We start from the raw sequence: 15,000 nt of genomic DNA, 5'->3' as shown, positions 1-15,000 counted from the left end.
GGTGGTTAGCTTCACTGATGGCAGTTGTGTGCAGAGAAGCTCAGAGAGCTGAAGTGTCCTGAGGTGACCATTCATGACTGGTGAGCTGAGATGGGTGGCAGTTAAGAGTAGTCCTGCTGGTCCTGCTGGTCCTGCTGGTCCTGCTGGTCCTGCGGTCCTGCTGGTCCTGCTGGTCCTGCTGGTCCTGCTGGTCCTGTGGTTCTGCGGTCCTGCTGGTCCTGCTGGTCCTGCTGGTCCTGCTGGTCCAGCTGGTCCTGTGGTCCTGCTGGTCCTGCTGGTCCTGCTGGTCCTGTGGTTCTGCGGTCCTGCTGGTCCTGCTGGTCCTGCTGGTCCTGCAGTCCTGTGGTCCTGCTGGTCCTGCGGTCCTGCTGGTCCTGCTGGTCCTGCTGGTCCTGCGGTCGGCCGCAGTGCGAGGCGAGGTGAAGGCTGCCGCCTCTGAGCTCCGTGTCCCTCCCGCAGGAAACCCCGGCCAGGTCTCCAGCGCCACGGTGGCGGTGAAGGTGCTGGACGTGAACGACAACCCCCCCTCGCTGGCGCACTACCTGGAGGCCTACGTCTGCGACAGCGCCAAGGCCGGACAGGTAGAACCTCACCTGAGAAGGACCTCTCTATGTTGTAAGAGGAGCGCGGAGCACGGGAAGGTTCCACTCGGAGGCAGATTTGAGTTTGAGAAAAGGCCGACGTGCTCCGCGCTTCTCCATACGAGGTCAGGTCAGGTGTCCACGGAGGTTCTCAGACCTCCGGGTCCTGGTCCATCCTTGTCAGCTCTCATCGGGGCAACTGGATCAGATGTCTTCCAATCTAACCTCTCGATGACGCCGGAACCCAACGTCGAAACGGTGTCTGAAGAACCTCTGGGATGAGAGGTGAGATGTCTTCAAGAGGAGGCATCGCGTCCAGTTGCTGCGATAAGATTTGACAAAGAAAAGGTAAAGTAAGGTAAGCTAAGCTAAGCTATTCCAAGGAAAGGCTAGGCAAGGTATGCTATTATAAGCTAAGCTAAGCTAAGCTATTCCACGGTAAGGCGAGGCAAGGTATGCTATTATAAGCCAAGCTAAGCTATTTCAGGGAAAGGCTAGGCAAGGTATACGGTTATACGCTAAGCTAAGCTAAGCTATTCCAAGGTAAGGCTAGGCAAGGTATACGATTATACGCTAAGCTAAGCTAAGAAGTCTGGATCCTCCCATGACAGCTCTTGCCTTTCTGTGACTCAGGATGGTCACCCTTCATCTTCTTCTTCTTCTTCTTCTTCTTCTTCTTCTTCTTCTTCTTCTTCTTCTTCTTCTTCTTCTTCCTCTTCTTCTTCTTCTTCTTCTTCTTCTTCTTCTTCTTCTTCTCCTTCTTCTTCTTGTGTCCTGTCCAGCTCATCCAGACGGTGACGGCAGAGGATCCCGACGAGCCTCGGGGGGGCCAGCGCTTCTCCTACCGCCTGGCGCCCGAGGCGGCCAACAACCCCAACTTCACCCTGAGGGACAACCAAGGTAGGAGATCCGCCCGACGGCCTGCTCCTCGAGTCCGGGTCGCGGTCCTTGTGGAGTTGTCTGGAAGCTCGGTGGCGTCCGGCGGCGCCGTCGTAAGCTCACGTCTCAGAGAAAGGCCGTGGCCTCCTTCCAGACAACACGGCGGGGATCCTGACGCGGCGCGGCGGCTGGTCGCAGCGAGACCGGACCGTCTTCTACCTGCCCATCCTGGTCTCCGACGGCGAGCAGCCGGTCCAGACCGCCACCGGCACCCTGACCGTCCGCGTGTGCGGCTGCGACCGCGCCGGCAACGTCCTGTCCTGCAACGCCGAGGCCTACAGCCTGCCCGCCAGCCTCAGCCGGGGCGCCCTCATCGCCATCCTGGCCTGCATCTTCGTGCTGCTCGGTGAGCTCCGGAACCCGCCGGACGCCGCGTGGCCGCCTCGGTCGCCTCGGTCGCCTCGGTCGCGTCCCGCCGGGAAGGCGGCGCCGACGAAGGGCCGTGATCAGCGGGTCTCACGGCCTTCGCCGCCACCCTTTGCGACCCCATGGGCTACGTTTGTGTACAAAGGGATGAATTAAATCTTCTCATTCACGTATGCATATGTACACATGTACACTATACGGCACAAATGGAAATGTTTTTTTCCAAACAGTGGCTGTAACACGATGAATCATAAATAAGACGAGGAAAAGTCCGTCCGTGCATCCATGGTCTGTCGTCGGAGTTTCACTGCTATTTCATTGGTCCGATGTGACGAGGCAAAATGTTTTGGCGGTGCAAAGCTCGTTAGCCCAAAAAAATCCTTAAATCATCTGCGTCGTTGTTTCAAAGCGTGGGAAGAAGGAACGGCTTGAGATAAGATAAGATAAGATAAGATAAGATAAGATAAGATAAGATAAGATAAGATAAGATAAGATGAGATGAGATGAGATGAGATAAGATAAGATAAGATAAGATAAGATAAGATAAGATGAGATGAGATGAGATAAGAACAACTTTATTTATCACGAAGGAAATTGTTGTGCAAGAGTTTCAAGTAAAAACATAACGGTAATAGATAATAGCAGGAAGGAGGAAGAATAAGAAATACAATGAAATATAAATTGTCTTAACTATTAACTGCTAACTACAAAGATTTGAAGATTCCCTGCAGCTGAGGGAAGAGGAATTAAAAAGTCTGATAGCCTCAGGTAGGAAAGACCTCCCGTGGCGTTCAGTGGAGCTCCTTGGTGGTTTCAGTCTACGGCTGAAAGAGCTCTGACAGGACGTCAGTGTCCATGCAGGAGGTGATGGACGTTGTCCATGATGCTGAGGAGCTTCTCTGACACCTGCACCACAGACTCCAGCTCCACTCCCAGGACAGATCCAGCTCTCCTGATGAGCTTGTTGAGTCTGTTGGTGTCAGCTGTCTCGATCCTGCTGCCCGGCACACATCAGCGTAGAAGAAGATGTGGTCTGGGAATGACGGCGTGGATATCGTCACTATATATCTCTATACGTGTGTCCTCCAGTGCTGATCCTGCTCATGCTGTCCCTGCGGAGCCAGCGGAAGAAGCCCTACCTGTGCGACGAGGAGGAGAACGTGCACGAGAACATCGTGCGCTACGACGACGAGGGCGGCGGCGAGGAGGACACTGAGGCCTTCGACATCGCCGCCATGTGGAACCCGCGGGAGGCGCAGCCCCTCCACCCGGGAAAGACCCGGCAGGACATGCTGCCCGAGATCCAGAGCCTGTCCCGCCGCGTCCCCCAGGCCCGCGTGGCGGGCGGGGACTGCGGCGTGCGCGGCTACGTGCTCGCCAAGCTCCTGGAGGCGGACTCGGACCCGGGCGCGCCGCCGTACGACTCGCTGCAGACGTACGCCTACGAGGGCGAGGGCTCGGTGGCCGAGTCGCTCAGCTCGCTGCAGTCGGGGGCGTCCAACGCCGACCACGAGTACGACTACCTGAACGACTGGGGGCCGCGCTTCAAGAAGCTGGCCGAGATGTACGGCGTGCTGGAGGCCAACAGCGCCCCCCTGTGGTAGAGCGGCGCCCGCGCCATCTTTACCGGGGGACGGGAGCGTTCGCGCAAACCGACCGTGAGCGGGAAAGCGACACCGCCGTGCCGCCGCGTGGCCCCGCTCGCCTCCGTGAGCGTCCGCACCCGCTCGGGCGCCGCATCTTCAAGCCTGGCCGCAGACATGGACTCCAGGGTCGGCCCTCAGAGGAACGCCTTCAGAGCACAGGATCTCCAGACGCACCCGTATTTCTATCTGTCGCCAGGTCAGTCCTGGGCCGGTCCTGGTCCGCCGCCGTGGAGAAGATCTCATGGAGATCACGTCTCCGACGCAACATCCACCTGGACTGCCTCCCTTCCGTGATGAGACCCCCCCCACCGGTGCTCCGGGGGCACAAGCTAACTTTTCCTTTCTTTTTGACTGTAATTATTGTGACACGACATCGTGCAGCAGCGGCCGCCTTCTCCATCCTGATTGGCTGCCCTGCCCTGCAGCTGGAGAGGCCGGTTAGCCGGTTAGCAGGTTAGCAGGTTAGCAGGCTAAAGGCTTCGCCACCACTTTTAGCCGCGTGCTAAGCCCCGCGACCGGTCGACCGGCAGCGCCAGAACGTTTGTCCAGCCAAAGACCCAGATGGTCACATCCTCATCATCTTCATCTTCATCATCCTCACACCGTCATCGTCGTCACAGGTTTATCATCGACCTCGCTGTGCGTGATGATGTGACCTGATGTGAGTTCTTGTCCTTCCTTTTCCTTTTCTGTGCACGCTACATGCGCACACACACACACACACACACACACACACACACACAGACACACACAGACAGGCAGCTGACACGCCAGAAGGCCCTCTGAGGCTCCTCAGCTCATCAGGTCTTCGGGACACACACCTGTTTACAGACCTGCGTGACCCGGTTCTTCTCAAGCGTGAACACACTCCCGCCCACCGTCCCGCCGCACCTTCGCTCGTGGTTCCGCTGCCGTGCCAGCCGGCGTCCAACCACAGCGGTGGACCGGAACCGCGCCGAGCGGTCGCGCGGAGGAACACCGGGAGGGTTCTCCAGGCCGGGTGGAGGAGGAGGAGGAGGAGGTCCATTTTGATAATGAGACTTACTTGAAATGCCGCTGGTGCGACGGCGGCGCCTGAATGTAGATACCTTTTGTATTCTTGCTAATAAAAGACCGTGAAACGTCCCAGGCGGCTCCGGCCCGTCCTTCTTGTGGTCCCGGCAGAACACACTCCTGAAGCTCGCCACAACTGTAAGTACTCCCTCCGCCCACCTTCATTCATTAGCAAGCCTGCTAGCCGGCGCCGCGGCGCGTCGGTCGGCCGGAGCGCTTCGTGCTGCGGTCAAAGGTTGCCATGGCTACCATGATAGTTTGGAACGGTGTTTCTCAGCGGCTTGATGAGAAAATCCTCGTACCTGGATGGACCTCCTGACAGCTGACAGCCGTCACGGACCCGCTCACTTCTGGCCACAGCAACCGGAGAACGTGAGGCACCGCGGCTTCTCCGTGTGTGTGTGTGTGTGTGTGTGTGTGTGTGTGTGTGCGTATATATATACATACATGTATATATAAATTTCAGCCATAGCACATGGAACCATAGCACATCCTGGTCCTGGCAGACCAGGATGTCCACATCCAGCCCCTGGGAGGAACTCTTTTCAGAGGAACTGAGGAGGTCAAGATAGATAGATAGATAGATAGATAGATAGATAGATAGATAGATAGATAGATAGATAGATAGATAGATAGATAGATAGATAGATAGATAGATAGATAGATAGATAGATAGATAGATAGATAGATAGATAGATAGATAGATCCCTGCTATTTTTATGATATATACAAAAAATATTTGTAAAAACCATTATGAATAAAATGTAAGCTTCAACTGTTACTTTAAATGTTTCCATATTTAAAAGAGAAGTATAGGTTTAAAGTAAATAATGATTATCATGATGCACTATAAGAGCAGTATATTATTTATGATGTCATTGTTCCAGATACACTGAAAGAATTCAAATATGTGACCAAATAACACTCGTTCTATAAACTCGTAGTATAAACGCATAAAGCGGGCGGCCGCGGCCGTGACTAATAATTGTCTTCAAAGGGGGACCCCTTTAAAGATGGGGGTTCTCCTCCGGGGGCCAGAGGTAGTCCGGGGGTCTGAGGAGGGGTTTGAGGGGGGTCGTGGAGGGATCGGGGAGTAAAACACCAGAGTGACGGTGGACAGACGAGCACAGAAAGTTCCCGCTGTGTTTTCTTCTCTCCTCCCGTTGCTGCTTCCCCGTCCAGCCCCACAAACCCCCCACGCCTCCTGCTTCACGCCACCTGCTTCACGGGAAGGAAACTCCTAGAAGCTCATTTCCTGTTTTCCAGATGAAATGTTCCATGTGGTGGGAAACGCAGGCTCTGAGGAAACGCAGATCCACGCAGGCTCTCCATCCCGCGTCCATCCTCGGCCTGCAGACGTGCATTAAAATCATTCTGGCCAGGACGGATTCAATCCCAGGTGATCCAATTCAAACTCGCTCTTTATGATGGAATCTCACTGATGAGTGAAGGAACATCTATCTGGACGCAACCTTTCTGGCTCTTTCCAGTGCGTGGGAGTGTTTCTGACACCGAACCCCAACGGCTCGTGGCTCAGCCATGGTGGCTTCATTGCAGAGAACGAATTTCCCGACGGGGATTAATGAAGGACAAATCATTATTATTTTGTTTTCTTTTATTTCATATTTCATTTTGTTTTTCAATTGCTGTTGTCATTTAATTTCATCTTTTATTTGTCATATTATTGAATTTTAATTGTTCTATCGCATTTTCTTTCATTATTTTATTTACTTTCTCTGTTTTATTTAACATTGTCTTTTTTGTTTTTTGGTTTTATTTTAGCTTTTATTCATTTTGCATTTTCATTTAATTGTATTGTAAATTGCAGTGTATTTTTATTACAATTTGTGGTGACCCAGCTGGTTCCAGAGAAGGAAGGAGCGCCAGAGGCAGAACGTGGTCAGGAGCCGTGGAAGCGCGGCGGCGGCCCGAGGCCGGCAGAGCGCCGCTCGCCTCCACGCCGCCCATTTAACCGTCACATGTGAGGTGATGGAAACCCCATTTTGGGAAGAGAGCCTTCGTGGTCGCCAACCGTCGGATGGCGTGAAGATGCGCCGGCAGGTGGAGGAGGAGGGACGCCGCGCTCAGCCGCACGAGACGCAAACGGTGCTGCGGCGGCCCGGCCAGGAGGTGACCTCCGACCTCCGAGGTTTCCGCCGCAGGCCAGAACATGGGACCTACATAGGTGCTGCCGGGAGCTCCCGGTGCGTCACGAGAGCGTGCCGGTCGGTTTGAGGCGCCGAGAGGCGTCTGCTTTTCACACAGATCTAAATATGAAGGAAAGCCAGGAGGTCTGAGTAAAACACAGCACCGCCTGTCGGTTAGCCTGCCGACTCGCCGTCCTCGTCCTCTCCGTCGTCTCCAGAAGGACGTCAATCAAGACCCGCGGCCTCACCGCCGCCGCAGGCGACTGCAGGAGGCTCGGTGGAAAAGAGATCCGGGAGATCCTTCATGACCTCCGGCACACTTCATCAACAGATGTACGGAGGAGCCGAGGGAGGAATACGCCGCCGCCGCCGCAACGCCTCGTCCTCCTTAATCTCCTCCCCCTCCTCATCCTCCTCCTCCCTGGCTCCCTCATCGCCCCGCTGTTCTGGGAGTCTTAAAAGCGGCAGCTTGAAGGTCATCTGTTTTATCTCCTCCGGTAAATGTCACTGGAAATGGGATGTTTCTCCGGCGCCTCCAAAAGCTCCATAAAACCACGCGCAAACGCCATTTCACGCCCGGCGCCAACACGTCCTGTACTTCCCAGTGCTTGGCTGAACTACACAGTACTACGCAGTACTACGCAGTACTACGCAGTACTACCCTGATGTATTCTGTGATGTTTCAGACATGATGTCATGGAAGGTTTGCTTTGACTCCGACATCCCTCGCCAGCTCCAGGACCCATGACTTCACTCTGGTTTCCGGGCCGGGGGACCGGCGGGGGCTGTGTGGGTCCGGGTCCGGTGTTCCCACCTGTTTGGTCTGTGTTTTGGTTCTGGTCTGGTGTTTTCCACTCCGGTCTGGTGTTTCCGGTCTGGTGTTTGGACGCCTTGGTGGCCTCGGCCTGAAGGAGGCGGCCATGTTTGCAGAGAAGCTTCAGCGGTCGCTCCGTTCCGCACACACTTTACACCTCCAGGAGCGGGAACCCCCCCGCAGGCCCCGCCCACTCCTCAAACCCCCGCTGACCTGGCACACACACACACACACACACACACACACACACACACACACACACACACACACACACACACACACACACACACACACTGCCCACACCCACCACAGGAAGGCATTAAGATGGAGGAAGTGGACAGGCAGCCACAGGCATGTGTGTGTGTGTGTGTGTGTGTGTGTGTGTGTGTGTGAGAGAGAGAGGTTGTTTGCAGCCGTGATTACAGGAAGCTCCACACAGACGAACACAAAGGAGGTGCTTTATATCAGCAGAGGAACACACTCCTTAGTACTACAGGTAGTACGGTTGCCATAGAAACAAAACTACTTTGAGATCCAATGCTGAAACTCTGAATAGTGTTTGTACCCTGATACACAACTCTAACACTGACAATACTCCAAAACACACAGTGACACCAACCTCTGTCATTGAAACCCAGGTTATTACAACAGCATTGTGTTATTACACAGTTGTTACGTTTCACTGCGGCGCTGCGACGGGCCGGCCTCCTCCGGCCGAGCCTCGTCGAGATGTCCTTCAAGGTCCCTCATTGTCAGTGGAGATGTGGAATCCCCCTGTATGTGTGTGTGTGTGTGTGTGTGTGTGTGTGTGTGTGTGTCATTCTGCTTTCGGCTGATTCAGAAGAAGATATAAACACTTCAAGTCTGAAAAAAGCAGTTTTTTGTTCCAACGTCCCCAAGACAAGCTAAAATCAGACCGTGAAAGTTACTGAAAGGAAAACCAAGAGAATTCTGAGGTGTTACGAAAACAAGCAGGCGCTGAAATAAAATAAAACATTAAAAAATCAAATGAGAAAAAAAAGGTTTCAAAAAATACCGTAAACAAAACTAATTAAAAAATGCCAAGTGAAAAAAAGCAGAAAAAAATGTCATCTTGAATGAAATAATCCATCCGTCTCCTGCTTGTCCGTCGGGTCGTGGGGGCATCGAGAGCATCGGGGGCATCGGGGGCATCGGGAGCCTCAGGGGCATCTGGGGCATCGGGAGCATCAGGGGCATCTGGGGCATCGGGGCGTGGAGGCCCCCCCCCCCCCCCCGCTTCAGCCGCAGGAGATGACGGTGAAGCGCTTGGAGATGCAGGACATGTTGTGCAGGACGATGGCCAGGAGGAAGAGCAGCACGCAGGCCACCAGGACCACGGTGCAGACGCCCGACCAGGCCGAGCCCTTCCCCCCCGGCCCCCCCGGCCCCCCCGGGCCTGCCCGCCTCTCCGCCCCGCCCCCCTCCGCCCGCTCCTCGGGCACCGTCACCACGGCGACGGCCTTCTGCGGGCAGCGGCGTCCCGGGGGGGGCGTCGGGCCCGGCCCCCCCTCCAGCATGTAGCAGCCGCTGCCGGGGAGGCTGATGAAGACGGGCGCGTACCCGCCCGCCGCCGCCGCCGCCGCGGGGTGGTCGGGCAGCCGGGCCACGGACAGGCCCGGGGGCAGCGGCGTGACGGCGCGGCACCACGGGCAGCGGACCTCCCCGTGGCCGCCGCGCAGCGCCGACACGCACGCCGAGCAGCAGCTGTGACCGCAGGACAGCAGCTTGGGCCGCCGGCGGGGACCCAGGGAGTCGAAGCAGATCTGGCACTCCGGGATCGAGTCCTCCATCTCCGGTCCGAGGCGGGAAGGAGAAACGTCCGACCTGGAGACCCAGGAACACACATAGGAACCCTGGAAGGTAACAACAGCATCGCTGAACTCATGCCAGCTTTGGGTTCACAGCAACTGTGTGTGTGTACTATTAGCAGTACTATTAGCAGTACCTTCTGCTCGCTCTAAGCGATCTCAGGCAAAACTGTTCTCAGTTCTACTACCTCAGTGGCGGAACAAACTTCCGCAAGCAACAAGACGAGCATCATCTCTCTCAACCTTCAAGAAACAGGTAAAAACTTTTCTCTTTCAGGACTTTTTACTGCGCTGATGCCCCAGATCAGGTTGGGCACCAAGTTAGGCTATGCAGTGTGTGTGTGTGTGTGTGTGTGTGTGTACGTTTGTGTATGTCTTTGTCAAAAAAAAAACTCACTAACCCCAGCTTACTGTTCTGTATATTTCCTGTGATTCTTGTATTTGCAAGTGTATTTGCAGTCCTTCTGTCCTCTATCGTAAGTCGCTTTGGATAAAAGCCTCTGCCAAATGCAATGTAATGTAATGTAATGTGTGTGTGTGTGTGTGTGTGTGTGTGTGTGTGTGTGTGTGTGTGTGTGTGTGTGTGTGTGTTCTTCTCCTCCTCCTCCAGCTTCATCACATCTATGGACCCTCACGCAGAAACGTGACATCTTCTGCACGGACAGCAGAGGGACCCTCCTCCCCAGGAGCAGCCTGGATGACCGGCCGACCCGGAGCCTTGGACCTGCACCTGCACCCGGAGCCTTGGACCTGCACCTGCACCCGGAGCCTTGGACCTGCACCTGCACCCGGAGCTGAGGACCACGTGGACCTCCGACCTCGACCGCTTCTCACCGTGGAGCGCCAGGAGGAGGAGAGGAGACGGGACTCAAAACCTCATTCTCCATTCTCATTCTCCTCATTCTCCATCATCCACCGTCGGCTCCCAGCGTCCACCTTCTCCCGTGATCTTCTCATCAACATGGAGGCGGAGCTTCAGGTCTTCTGCAGGTCTTTCACGCCACTCCTCCATGTCTTCTGTGAGCCCCTTCTGATAGCTTTGTCCTCTTCCCAGATGATTGGAGGCCTTCAGGACGGCTGTGGTGAGAAGATGAGTCCCATGAAACTCTGCTGACTCCACCTTTCAGTCTTGTGCCGAGTGTGAAAAGTGCTGAGAGGGTGGAACGGCTCCACGCCGCCTCCACGCCGCCTCCACACCACCTCCACGCCGCCTCCACGCCACTTCCACGCCGCCCTTATCACCAAACAGGATCTCAGGCGATCAGAACTCCCGATGGCGTCTGAGTGGACGACGGCTCCTGCGGCCGGCAGCTGATTGGCTGAGGCTGGGATCCCTGGCCTGTGATTGGACATCTGACCTCGAACCGGGAGAGTACTTATGGTACCGGCCGCAGTACTTCAGGTACAAATACACAAAACTGCGTGTCACTGCCGGTCCTTCTAGGCTGCCTCTCCGAGCCGCAGTGCAGGAGCAGGAGCGGCGAGGGGATGAATGACCTGGTCCAGCGGCCCCTGGGGGCGGAGCCTATCCCAGCGGCAGGCGGGGTCACCTGCCCTGGTCCAGCGGCCCCTGGGGGCGGAGCCTATCCCAGCGGCAGGCGGGGTCACCTGCCCTGGTCCAGCGGCCCCTGGGGGCGGAGCCTATCCCAGCGGCAGGCGGGGTCACCTGCCCTGGTCCAGCGGCCCCTGGGGGCGGAGCCTATCCCAGCGGCAGGCGGGGTCACCTGCCCTGGTCCAGCAGCCCCTGGGGGCGGAGCCTATCCCAGCGGCAGGCGGGGTCACCTGCCCCGGTCCAGCGGCCCCTGGGGGCGGAGCCTATCCCAGCGGCAGGCGGGGTCACCTGCCCTGGCGTCCTGCAGGTATCAACCCTTTCCCGAAGCCGTCGAAGCCGATGATCCCCACGAGGCCTCAGGAAGCCGAGGAGGTTCGTCATCCTTCAAGTGTTTCCTTTCGCCGCCTCGTGAGGCGTTTCCATGACGATGGAGCAGGTTTCCCGCCGTTAGAACCCGCCTCTTCCACGGGTCGGGATCTTTCGCCGCCACAGCCGCCGCTGTGTTATTACACCCTTATTACGGGGGCGTGCGGGCGGAGGTCACAGGAGAAGACGTCGCGTCCCTCCGAGGTCACGAGGACGACGGCGGGAACGAGTTCGGGACGAACCGCTGCGACGGAGCCGTAACCACGGCAACCCGGCAACCCGGCTCCAAACGTGACCTATTTTCAAGCCCACCTACGTACGAGCACAGACCTCTGAGGAACATCTGGCATCCACAAGTCCTGCTGCCAGGAGATCCCTTCTGCAAAAACGCTCTTTCTTCCTCCCAAAGACGACCATCGGAGAAGGTCCTGCAGGAGGTGACCTCCAGCAGCAACACACACACACACACACACACACACACCTGCTGTCCATACCGGACGTGATGTAACACACAGGTCATTCCAGCCTCCGAGAACACCTGTCAGGACCTGACACACAAACACACACACTCGTCTTCTCCAACACACTGCTCACCAAGGGAGATGCCATAAGGGAGAGGATGTTCACCTGCCGCAGGAGGAGGATACACACACACACACACACACACACACACACACACACACACACACACACACAAACACACACACACACACACACACTTCCTGCTTTCTTTTTTCCCTGACACAGCAGGCATTGAACACATCAGCAGGATCATCCAGGACTCTGTGTGTGTGTGTGTGTGTGTGTGTGTGTGTGTGTGTGTGTGTGTGTGTGTTTGTGTGTGTGTGTGGGACCTACCTGCAGAAGGGCTGGGTTGTATGGACACCTTCCCCTCCTAGATCATCACTGTCTTTGAACACCCCATGAAGAACCCTGCAGATGTCAGACACACAGAAGATCTGGATGAGTTCCTGCTGCTCCTGAACCCTGAAGACATGAAAGCTCCTGGCTTCCTCTAGAAGCCTTCTGAGCTTTGGATACTGATCACAATCTCCAATCATCAATGTAGCCTGCAACCAGGGGGCAACTGACCCGTCATCCCAAACCCTGACCCTCTGCTCCACCTGAAGAGGTCACCTCCACCTGAGGACCAGAGGTCACCTCCACCTGAGGACCAGAGGTCACCTTCACCTGAGGACCAGAGGTCACCTTCACCTGAGGACCAGAGGTCACCTTCTCCTGAGGACCAAAGGTCAGGTCCACCTGAGGACCAGAGGTCACCTCCACCTGAGGACCAGAGGTCAGGTCCACCTGAGGACCAGAGGTCAGCTCCACCTGAGCTTCAACTGGGTCCAAAGGCTGAGTCCACACATCTTGAACAGACAGTCAGGAGATCCAGATGTTCTCTGGAAGCTCTGAAGGTGAAGAGCAAACAAATGCTTCCTGCTCTCTAAGGCCAGAAGGCCTTCCTTGGTCCAGGAGGCCCTGGACCTGCATGGAAGAGGCTCCACAGATGTGTTTCTAAGGAAGAGTGTATGTGCACGCGAACACACACACACACACACACACACACACACACACACACACGTATTGATCCAGTGAAGACCTGAGAGGGAGGTTTCTGTCTGAGATGCAAATTGGATGTAGACTCCCTGCTGTCCGGATGATGTCTCCCTCTCCTTCTTCTCCTTCTTCTCCTTCTTCTCCTTCTTCTGCTCGCTGTCCTGGTCTCTGCTGGCTTATCTTCTGAGGAGTGTGTGAAGGCAGCAGATAAGCTTTCTTTCCTTTAAAAAACATTCAGGAGTTAAGTTGCAGGAGGATCTGCTGACATTTGTGACGGGAGGGTCTGAAGACCTGCCTGCAGGCTCTGGATGCAGAGGACACAACACACACACACACACACACACACAAACACACACACACTTGTTTGGTGTGAAGGAGAAAGCAAGGACACGTGGATCCCAGCAGGTGAGGAGCTGAGATGTTCCTGCAGGCAGCAGGTCTGTGGGAGGACGGGGGTAAAAGGGGGGCAGGGGGGTAAAAGGGGGCATCAGTAGACCGGTGCAGTCCAGACTCACACTGGTTCTGTTGTCAGGACACGCAGCCTTTGGTCAGGACCTCCTGCAGGACACAGGAGGACCTGCACCTCTGGACCCTCACAGCTTCTCCACCCCTTCATCTAGCATTCATCTGCTCAGCGACCCTTCACCCCTTCATCACACCTTCACCCCCTCAAAGACCGCAAAGTGAGGTGGGAATCAGCAGCAAGGCACATTAACATCCATCCACAGATGAAGATGAAGAAGCCTGAAGCCTCCAGAGGTCAAAGCAGCAGCTCCCCTGACCTCCGACGCTCAGCTCAGCAGGATCCAGAAGCAGCCAGAACCTCAGGGGTTTGAAGGCCGCCGTGGTGAGGACGGCGTGCACAGCAGAGACCTGTTTCAGAGAGCAGGAAGCATCTGCTTGCTCTTCACCTCCAGAGCTTCCAGAGAAGATCCCGTTCCAGGCGGCGGCGTGTCCATGCAAAGAGTAATGGAGGAGGAGGAGGAAGAGGAGGAGACCCTCCAGGGGTTAGAGGAGCAGAGAAGTGGGTCAGGAGCTTCTCATGCTGGATCCATTACTGGTCAGCAGGAAGTCCATCCACCGCTGGAGAAGCACCAGGAGTCTGCAGGTGGTGGATGATTGTCCCGGTCATCAGAGGTCAGGCGTTCACCTGCATGGAATCCACACATCTGTCGCCGTGGCACCGCAGTCGCCCGGCATTATCGACCAATCACAGCTCAGCCGATGCACATCTGGACAACAAAGCGTGAGCCGCGAGGAACTCGCCGCGAACACGGGGAGAACATGGAGACACCTGAGACCTTCTCACCGAGCTCCACCGCGCCGCCATGAGAAAGTAGTTATCACGCACGAGGGTCGCACTGAGCGCGCTCCGTTCCACCGCAAGCACGGAGCCAACCGAGCGTCTGGAAGCTTCCGCTCGCCCGCTGGAAGACGTGCACCTGTGCTAGCAGCGCTGCTCCAGGTACGTTAGCCTGGGATGCTAAGCTAGCGGGCAGAAGCCTCTCCCAGAATGAATCCGACCCCATGTGAGGCTGAAGGACGGCTTCCTGCCAGATGTTTGCCGGCGCGGTGGACGGCCCTGGGGAGATGCTGCTGGAGGACACGACTTCTGCGGCTGGAGCTGGCTGGACCTGTTCTCCAGTATGAATGCCTGAGGGACACGTCTCGCTGAGATCTTGAGTGCTTCTGCTGAACTCCAGCAGGTCCTGACTGATCAGATATGTGAGTATGGCCGGGGCCTCTGGAGCTGCTCTCCATGAGGACCAAAGCTGAGATTGGAAGCGGCGGCAGGTTCCTCGCGCTCCTGAAGGAAGAAACCCAGGCTGGAGGCGTGGAAGGAGGACAAAGACCCAAACATCTGCAGAGCTGACGTGGAGAAATGGATGATTCTGGTTTCATCTCCTCCTGCAGCTGCATCTTTGAGGAGCCCTGAAGACGACCCACGCCGTTCCTCCACATCCTGTCACAGAAGGACGGGGCTGAAGATGCAGCTGGTTTTCAGTTCTGGGAGCAGCTGGGATCCTGAGCAGAACCCTGAAGCTCCTCCGCTGGAGGACCTGAGGGAGGCGCCGTGGACATAACCAAAGACAGGAGCTCCACGGAGATCTTGCAGAGGGTTCTCCATCTGGACTTCATCCTAA

At 56.1% G+C, this 15,000-nt stretch overlaps 2 protein-coding genes across 6 annotated transcripts in view; one reads left to right on the top strand and one right to left on the bottom strand.

Moving 5' to 3' along the window:
* LOC147231573 (cadherin-20-like) overlaps positions 1-4,645 on the top strand; it is a 45,505-nt gene extending 40,860 nt beyond the window's left edge. For all 3 annotated transcript variants that reach the window (XM_086150446.1, XM_086150445.1, XM_086150447.1), the window contains 4 exons: positions 460-581; positions 1,364-1,481; positions 1,615-1,866; positions 2,976-4,645. In XM_086150446.1, coding sequence (XP_086006572.1) covers positions 460-581; positions 1,364-1,481; positions 1,615-1,866; positions 2,976-3,490 — 1,007 coding nt within the window. In that variant the 3' untranslated portion in view covers positions 3,491-4,645. The remainder of the gene's footprint in view (positions 1-459; positions 582-1,363; positions 1,482-1,614; positions 1,867-2,975) is intronic.
* Positions 1-15,000, bottom strand: part of rnf152 (ring finger protein 152) — a 19,080-nt gene that overhangs the window by 2,179 nt on the left and 1,901 nt on the right. Inside the window, exons 2-3 of one of the 3 annotated variants that reach the window (XM_086150448.1) lie at positions 12,152-12,226; positions 8,003-9,420 (exon numbers count right to left, since the gene is read on the bottom strand). In XM_086150448.1, the coding sequence (XP_086006574.1) occupies positions 8,806-9,357 (552 nt within the window). In that variant the 5' untranslated portion in view covers positions 9,358-9,420; positions 12,152-12,226 and the 3' untranslated portion in view covers positions 8,003-8,805. Of the gene's footprint in view, positions 1-8,002; positions 9,421-12,151; positions 12,227-15,000 lie in introns of those variants that run through there. The other 2 variants (XM_086150449.1, XR_015106466.1) reach the window with 2 other exon arrangements.

The sequence above is a fragment of the Fistularia commersonii genome, chromosome 8 (assembly GCF_037954325.1).
Source record: "Fistularia commersonii isolate RoL2024-O1a breed Wild chromosome 8, RoL_Fcom_v1.0, whole genome shotgun sequence".
NCBI lineage: Eukaryota > Metazoa > Chordata > Actinopteri > Syngnathiformes > Fistulariidae > Fistularia > Fistularia commersonii.
The sequence above is the reverse complement of the archived record's forward strand: the minus strand, read 5'-3'. Positions and strand labels throughout refer to the sequence as shown.